Genomic DNA, 8,416 nt, shown 5'->3' on the forward strand with positions numbered 1-8,416 from the left:
GACGGGGGTCAGCGCTCCCGGTTTGTTGAAGACTACCAGCAAAGCAATGTAGTACTTTGGATGGAGCAGCTGTACAAAAATTTAAGACACCTAAAGAAAACAAGTTTTATCATCAGTTTAAATACACTCAATGTAGAACTTCTCATCACTTTACCATCTGACAAACTTTTCCTTCGAGGAACAGAAGCAGTCATCTCCATGTCTTTTCCAAAGCCGCCAGACTCTAATCTAACCCTTTAAAATCAAAAGTCACACAATAAACAAACCGATGAATGCTGCGTTAGATCAGCGACTGAACAACAAAACAAACAAAAAACTGCCTTTAAATGTTTTTGTTTAATTTTTCATCATGTAACATATTTGGAGGATTAATTCCATAAGAGTGGAGCTTCAACATTCATATTTCTCAGTCATCAACATTTGGGAGGATGGACAGATACAGGGACTGATGAAAAGCATGAGGGTTGTGTAAGAGGTTTATTTTCTCCATATATTTTACAAATAGAAGCACAAATATTCGTAGACTCTCGACAACACGTGTCTGAAGTTTGAAGAGCTGTAGGTAATGGAAACGAAGATCTCGCCCATTTATCTGCAAAGAAAGAAAGGGGAAAATGTAAGAATAGGAACATTAACAGCATTTCAACTTGGCTTGGGGCCGGGTGCAAACCCTAAACCTAAAGGGAATCTAGACCATTACATCACAGAATCTGTGCTACACACTTCTACATTGGATACTTGACTAACTAGCCCATTACATTACAGTCTAACGCGTTACCTCCTCTGTTAAAACAAGGCTCAGTTCCTGACATCAGCAGAGGGTTAGGAGGAGCAGAGCGGAGAATTAGTCACATGACAATGTGCTGGATTTCAGAAATGAAAAAACAACACCATAGTGGAGAGTACTGGAAGCAGAATCGGATGAGTCAATCGCGGGGCTCATTCATAACCTTGACATTCATATTCTACAGGAACAGAATGTCTTTTCATTCTGCACTTATTAGGATTTCACTTAAATGCAGCCTGTTAGCAGAGAGAATGCTAGTTTAAAGTGCTTCTGTATTGGCTTCTCTTTTCAGAACTGGTGCACACAAAGACAGGCTCGTAATGATGAGTTATAGATCAGATTCATATTCAGAATTGATGCGTCATCTTCATAAAGACCACCGACCAATCAAACTATTTAGAACAAACATCAGCTGATAACAATCCACTGTTGATCCATTGGAGCACACTTAGTTGAAAATATTTTGCAGGAGAGAATTAAAAAGTCTTAAAATGTCAGAAAAGTGAGAGGAGTGGTAGAGTAATAATGAGATGAATGCAGGAGGATGGAAGGAGAAGAGAAAACACAGCAGACTTACAGAGCAGCAGCACCAGAGATGATCTCAATGAGCTCCTTGGTGATGACGGCCTGTCTGGTCCGGTTGAAGGTGAGGGTCAGCTTGTCAATCATCTCAGCTGGAGGGAACAATGCGTTAGTCAGTGATGACATGGAAGCTCTAACTCTGCACTAGCATACGTCTCAAACTAAATCATAACAAGAATGTGATGATCAGGATGAGATTAGATTCCATTAGCATAACTAATAGTGAATACAGGATCAAAACGGGTTTCATGAGTCCGAGTGTGAAGCTTGTGTCATGATGCACTTGGTTTCAGCATTATTACGGTCTAAAGCAGCACTGTGGCCAAAGGGTTAACCAGAACTACCTCACACAAGAAGCCACTTGGCTTCTTGCAAATACTGCAGGTTTGGAAAATTGTAAAGTTTCCCATGATGGTTTAAATCAGGTTGTGTCGACTCCTTGTTGTAGGAGGTAGAGCGGATTGTCCACGCATCTGAAAACTGTCGGTGTGATCCCCCAGCTCCACCAGCTTCAAAGTGTCCTTGGGCAAGACACTGAACTCCAAATTGCTCCTGAAGGCCATTGTGTGTTAATGAGAATTAAGATTACATCCTGGTGAGCAGTTTGGCACTTTGTATGGCAAATCTCTGCAAATGACTGTGTGAATGGAGTTACGGTTGACATGTAAAGGGTTTAGAAGACTAGTCCACCCATTTACTTCCTGATGACAACTTAATTTTAGATCTGATTTTTTCCTCATTTCAGATAATTATGTTGTCAGAGAAACAACAGCCGCACACTCCTGTGTGAAATGCGTTAGCCAGGAGTTCTTACAGGCGTTCTTGCTGGCGCTGTCCATAGCCGTCATCCTGGCACTCTGCTCAGCGGTGGAGGACTCCTTCAGGGCCAGGTAGATGATGTTGACCAGAGCAAACTCCTGGTAGTTCCTCAGCACATCGGCATCAATGTCATCATAGACACCCATGCTCTCTGTTGGGGGAGGAACACAGATGTTCAGTAATCTCTCTGCAGAGGACACCCGAGGATCTGTGCAAAACTTTCCATTTAAAACAACAGTACCTGCGTTGGCAACGGTGTCATTGGAAAACACAGGCTTCTTGGCTGTCTTGTATGAGATTACAGACCTGCATCAGAGAAAGAGGAGATTTATTTTTATGATCAATCTCACCTTATGAAACTTGAAATGTTTTCACACAAATCAAAATAAAGAAAAATAAAGTAAAAACTGAACAGTGTACCTGAAGCTGTTGAAGATGACAGAGCCCTGGTCATATTCATATCCAGAGTTGAGCAGCTCTGCGGCGACGATTGAAGCGTCACCAAAGCTGGGGGGCTTGCGGCCGATTTCCTTACAGTTCATAATGATGTGACTTCCATGAGTTCTGATCAGGAACAGAGAGTATTAGTGGTACAGGATTGATGGAAGATCTTCCCTGTTGCCAGCTTTTATGCTTTCAGGGCCAACAAAGCCATTACAGTAATCAAATAATTAGTGTAATATAAACCTCAGCATAATAAAATGACTGCTAAAATTGCCAAGAAAAGCCTGCCACTGGACCTAAATCATCAAAGTTCTGAAGATGAACATTTCCATTCATACCTGTTCAGGAGAGCTCGCAGCTTGTCTCCCACATTGACCACCATGACCTCCTTGCCAGAGCTGGTTAGGGCTGCGATCTCACTCTTGATGGCCTTGGCCACACCAGAGTGGATGGCACCACAGAGTCCACGGTCGGAGGTCACACCAATGAGCAAATGCTTGGAGGTCTTGTCCTCTGGCGCCTGGATGTCGGCCTTCTCGTAGAGGGCTGGAGAGCACAGAGGAAACAGTGGAAACCAGTGATCAAGGCAAACGGAAAATTCACCCGTGTGGGAGAACACTTGACCCCATCTAGAGCTCACTTGATTTGTCCATTCTGGACCTTGATAAAGAAAAAGTTTAAAATACACTATGAAGCGTAAAAATCCTATTCATACCAAGTTCAAGAGGAGGTGTACATACCCAGAGCACCAGTGCCGTACACTCTGGCCGGCTTCAGCTGCTTCTCAGCACGGGCATACTTGGCAGCAGCCACCATTTTCATGGACTTTGTGATTTTCTGGATGTTCTTGATGGACTTCAACCGAATGGTGACTAGAGAGAAGAGAGGATAATCACTGTCAGTGCGGATTAAACTGTGATATAAAGCACACTAAACTACATCAACCCATCTGGCAGCTTTAGGATCCTTTTTTCCCTTTCTTCTGGCAAACAAGCACACTTGTTGAACGCCAGCAACCTTTTTTGAATCGTTAAGATAAGCACTTCAATTCAGCATATTTTATTGTAAAGTTGTTTAATGGGAAGTTTGATGAGATGAGTTGTTTAATGTTATTATTTGTTCTCTAGTTGCCTCCATAATCATCTTCAACTAAGTTAAGATCACTTTTTAATGGTATTATAAAAGAGATTAAAACCCATGTTTTGCAGCTTGTGTCTTACTGCCAACAGCCCTGTAAACAATTGTGAACTTGCAGGGTTGAGTGACATTTTCCCTCAGAATGTACCAGACACAATCCAGAAGTTATCAGTGTGGGTTTATAGTCTGTAACATGTTATGCTATGGTCTTTGCATGTTAGCATATACTAAAGTACTTACTGTCCTTCAAGGTAGCCATGTTCCTGACCTGCCCACTGTGAACAGAAATAGGACATGAGCCTTGGCTGCGAGCATGAGCAACACAAACAATATAACAATGTCTAGCAGTAACATTAGCTTCTTGACACGTTAACTTAGAGTAATATGGATTAAAACGTAATGAATTGTCAATTGTTGCTAGCAAGCGCTGCAAGTGTGCTAGTCTCAGTTAGCTTAGTAGTTGTTGCACACATAAGCTTTGGCAGTCCCTTTGCTAACGATATAGACGTGACCGTGCTGGATAATGCAGTGAGATCATCAATCGTTAAAGGGGGAAATGTTTACTCTCTTCTGAACGTTTCAGCTAGTACATTTCAACTAAGCTAGCATTGGCTTCTCTGAACTTGTCCCTTCACATCGCAGCACACTGTCATTCATTAGCCGCGGCCTCCACGTTAGCACGTCCTTGCGTTCAATAACTGCAGGTCATACAGACTACACAAGACACACTGAGACTGATAACATATCACATGGAGCACATACTAGGAAGCAGGAGTTAAATATTGATGTCACAGTTCTTATATATGTTTTACTTTACCATTGTGGGGAGAACACCAACGCGCTGGTCCTGGCGAACATGGTTACTGCTATGAAGGTCAGACACGCAGGACTGCGCAGGCGCAAACTGAAGGCAAGATGGATGAAAGATGCATTCAGGAACTACACAAAATACCGTTAAGATGCGCTTCACACACAGGCTCGAACCCGCAATGTCTCCAATTTGAATGAACCTATTTTTTTGAATGATTGTAAAACTATTCAGATATTCAATTACAATTCTGTTGTACTATATAGTGCGAAAATACTAATACTTAGTAGGTACATGAGAATGAGTTACATTCCACTAGTGCCTTTCATTGACTATAAACACATTGAATCTGTTTCAGTTTTCTTTTTAATGAAAATATCAAATTTATTTCAAATGTTTTTTTCTCTCTCTCTCTCTCTCTCTACACTGAGACAGTGTCTTTTCCATATTCGTATTCCGAGTTTGTCAATATCAAAATAGCTTGTGAGACAGGACACATTTGTAGTTCTTCTTAGAAAAGAAACTTACAATTTACAATAAGTCCCCGAACGCACCATCAATTCTCGCGTGTTTTAAAATTCCGCACGAGACTATGACGCTGAACATGCGGAAACTGTTTACTAGTAGTCGAACTACGTACGCCGTGTTTCGAGCCGACTTTTAAGCGTTATAAATACATAAGTACCGGGTGTTTTATGTTTATCGTCGCTGTTCAGAATGGGGAAAGCAGATTTTCTCTCCCCCAAGGCGATAGCCAACCGGATCAAATCCAAAGGTCTCCAGAAGCTGAGATGGTATTGTCAGATGTGTCAAAAACAGTGTCGAGATGAGGTGAGGTGTTTGGTTAAATCCGTCTAATTTAGTTGATTTGTTGTTTCTGTTGATATTTTGTTAACGTATTCGCCTTTCCAGAATGGCTTCAAATGCCACTGCATGTCGGAGTCCCACCAGAGGCAGCTGCTTCTGGCTTCGGAGGACCCAAACAAGTTCATGGACTATTTCTCCGAGTGAGTTAACTTCGTAGTACAGAAATAAACCACGTCGGTCCTCTACTAAGTAGAGTCTAAGTAGAGTCTACTTGGTGCTGGTGTTGATTCTTGTTCCCCTCCCTCCCAGTGAGTTCAAAAGCGACTTCCTGGAGCTGCTCAGCAGACGGTTTGGTGAGTCCTGACTCCACACAGACTACCCAGATGTTTGAACAGCTGTTCCACTTAATTGTTGTTGTTTTTTTACACCTGTAGGGACCAAGCGAGTGCACAACAACATTGTCTACAATGAATACATCAGCCACAGAGAGCACGTCCACATGAACTCCACACAGTGGGAGACGCTCACTGACTTCACCAAGTGGCTGGGCAGAGAAGGTAAACTGTCATTTATCAAGAGGTTTGAATCCCAGCACTTTAATGAATGTAACTTCCAAATTAAATAAAAAGTCAAATTGAAAGGCTATAAAGTGCAGTTTACAGGAAAAGTCTGAAAATGTTGGGGATAGTTAATAAAAGGACATTAACAGAACAATGTTGATCATGTGAATGTGTTTGACAAAAGATATCTATATATATATAAGTATCTAATTCTAGCCGTCAGACACAATATTGATGAACCAGGTACTGCTACATAGAAAAGGATTATTTCAACTGTGTAGTAATTTACTGACTCTTACTATTAGGTTTTTGCAAGGTGGATGAGACCCCTAAAGGCTGGTACGTCCAGTACATCGACCGCGACCCGGAGACCATCCGCCGCCAAGAGGAGCAGGCGAGGAAGAAGAAGCAGGACCTGGACGACGAGGAGAGGAGCGCCAAGTTCATCGAGGAGCAGGTCCGCCGAGGCCGCGACGGCAAGGAGATCGAGGCGAGTACCAGAGAGGACGGATAACAGCTCAGATCGGCAGAGACATGACATTTCACAACTAAAATACTACTTTGTTCCTGTAGGAAACTCCAGTTTTCACAGAGCTGAAACGTGAGAGTGAAGAAGAAAAAGGTTTGTTCTTTTCTTGTTACTTCTTGTCACATTTCCTTTTTATGCATTTCCTTCCACTCACACTCCCATCTTTTTCTGCAGTTGCTTTCAACATGGGCACCTCTTCATCTGTTGCCGGTCCTTCCAAATCCAGGTACAGACGTCTGAGCAGGTTGCTAACTGTGCTGCCTAATCATCAAGGGAGTGTAGTTTAATAATTTGTCTGAAACTGTCCCCCTGTAGTTCTGGCCTCGGTGCTAGCGCCCTCAAAGCAGCAGCAGCAGCCTCAACCAAGAGGAAAGACACCAGTTCAGACACCAAAGGGGAGAAGAAGAAGAAGAAATCTGCCCTGGAGGAGATCATGGAGGTAGAGGAGATGATTTTTGTCTCGTCTTCTATGAGTGTTTGCATTCAGTCTGTATTGATTCCAGCTGCCATGCTTCTCCTTCAGATGGAGGAGAAGAAGAGGAAGAAGCAGACAGTCAAGACTGATTATTGGCTGCAGCCCAACATTGTGGTCAAAGTTACCACAAAGAGACTGGGAGAGAAGTACCACAAAAAGAAGGCCGTCGTCACGGTAACAATGCTTCGTTAGCTGAGAGCACGTTTGTGTGTGAGCTTGCTGAAAGTCACACATCCGTTCTCTTGTAGGAGGTGCGGGACAAATATGGAGCCGTGGTGAGGATGATCGACTCTGGAGACAAACTGAAACTGGACCAGAATCACGTGGAGACGGTCATACCTGCACCAGGTAAAGCACCAAAACATTTATAGAGGTAGTCGTCCATTCTGATAGATATTCCCTACCTGACAGAATGAGCTTCTCTACCATTTGTTTGGACCATGTCATGTAATATCTGGAGCATGTTTAAATTTGAGTTGCCATTTATCAAAATGTTCACTGTTCAAGCAAGTTTTGTACTTAAAGGAAACTCCTTAACCTTTTAGAACTGGTTCTCCCAGATGATTGAATTTATCGGCGTCCATCTGATCACCAGAAACATATCATGAACCTCAGCTGTATTGTTCTATCCTCCTCAGCGTCTTGTTCTTCCTGCAGGTAAACGGGTTTTGATCCTGAACGGTCAGTACAGAGACACGGAGGCTCTGCTGGAGGGGATAGACGAAAAGCACTTCAGTGCGACGCTCACACTCGACTCTGTAAGTATTTCTAGGGGCTGTTCCCACATCTGTCCCCGTCACATATTAAAATACAACATGGACAAAATATTTGATAACCCAAGAGTTGAATAATCGAGGACTCTCAATAATAATAATAATACATAGGTTTTATATAGCGCTTATGCTCAAAGACTTTTAATATTGCCGTAGGAAAAAAACAATCGTTGATTTTTGCCAATCAGCCCAAGCCTATAACACACAACATAAAATCATCTTTATGTGCCATCATCAAAATAAGCATTCAATGTGAAGAATCTTATCAAATTTGAGACTGCAGTTGTAAAAACTTGCATTCGGGTTGTTTCTTTCCAGTGACTGCGTCTACTTTTATGTTGTATTTGTTGTATCCAGCATCTTGTGCTGCGGCTGCAGCCTTCATTAAGGTCTCGTCTTGTCTCTTCTTTAGGGTCACCAGAAGGGGGCGAGAGTGGACGTGGCCTATGAGGATTTCTCCAAACTGGCCTGAACCAGCAACCTTGCTGTTCTAACCTCAGGGACTCTACTGTGTCAGAGTTACTTTCAGCTGTACATAGAAACACAATCCCACAGTGAGACAACACACAGAAACTCAGAGCGACGTGTTCAATTTGTTATGTTTTTTATTCTGTGTTAATATTCAAGTTGATCTTAGATGTAAACTTTGTCCAAATAAATTCAACAAAAGGTGACGTCTGGTGTTGTTTTGAAAG

The 8,416-nt window shown here is 42.4% G+C and overlaps 2 protein-coding genes across 3 annotated transcripts; one reads left to right on the top strand and one right to left on the bottom strand.

Moving 5' to 3' along the window:
• Positions 1-462: 462 nt before the first annotated feature.
• Positions 463-4,697, bottom strand: atp5f1c (ATP synthase F1 subunit gamma; the record flags this gene model as incomplete). Of its 2 annotated transcripts, XM_084038764.1 has the most annotated exons (9): positions 4,587-4,697; positions 4,010-4,044; positions 3,373-3,504; positions 2,971-3,178; positions 2,609-2,752; positions 2,430-2,494; positions 2,184-2,339; positions 1,365-1,461; positions 463-592 (listed from the first exon to the last, which is right to left on the bottom strand). In XM_084038764.1, the coding sequence occupies exons 1-9, from the start codon at positions 4,625-4,627 to the stop codon at positions 589-591; spliced, it is 882 nt and encodes a 293-aa protein (XP_083894890.1). In that variant the 5' UTR covers positions 4,628-4,697. The 2 variants fall into 2 exon arrangements, with proteins under 2 accessions (XP_083894890.1, XP_083894891.1); XM_084038765.1 differs by lacking the exon at positions 463-592 and having other exon boundaries at positions 1,361-1,461.
• Positions 4,698-5,177: 480 nt separating this feature from the next.
• Positions 5,178-8,395, top strand: kin (Kin17 DNA and RNA binding protein). The gene is made up of 12 exons (XM_084038761.1): positions 5,178-5,408; positions 5,490-5,584; positions 5,694-5,737; positions 5,819-5,941; positions 6,250-6,434; positions 6,518-6,566; positions 6,648-6,699; positions 6,789-6,912; positions 6,997-7,122; positions 7,197-7,296; positions 7,606-7,706; positions 8,134-8,395. The coding sequence occupies exons 1-12, from the start codon at positions 5,295-5,297 to the stop codon at positions 8,191-8,193; spliced, it is 1,173 nt and encodes a 390-aa protein (XP_083894887.1). The 5' UTR covers positions 5,178-5,294; the 3' UTR covers positions 8,194-8,395.
• The last annotated feature ends 21 nt before the right edge of the window (positions 8,396-8,416 follow it).

Source organism: Eutrigla gurnardus (genome assembly GCF_963514095.1).
Source record: "Eutrigla gurnardus genome assembly, chromosome: 21".
NCBI classification, from domain to species: domain Eukaryota; kingdom Metazoa; phylum Chordata; class Actinopteri; order Perciformes; family Triglidae; genus Eutrigla; species Eutrigla gurnardus.

Coding starts and splice junctions, on each gene's coding strand:
- kin (XM_084038761.1), top strand. CDS start 5,295: ATGGGGAAAGCAGATTTTCTCTCCCCCAAGGCGATAGCCAACCGGATC. Junction 5,738..5,818: donor GCTGCTCAGCAGACGGTTTG/GTGAGTCCTGAC, acceptor TTACACCTGTAG/GGACCAAGCGAGTGCACAAC. Junction 7,123..7,196: donor AAAAGAAGGCCGTCGTCACG/GTAACAATGCTT, acceptor GTTCTCTTGTAG/GAGGTGCGGGACAAATATGG.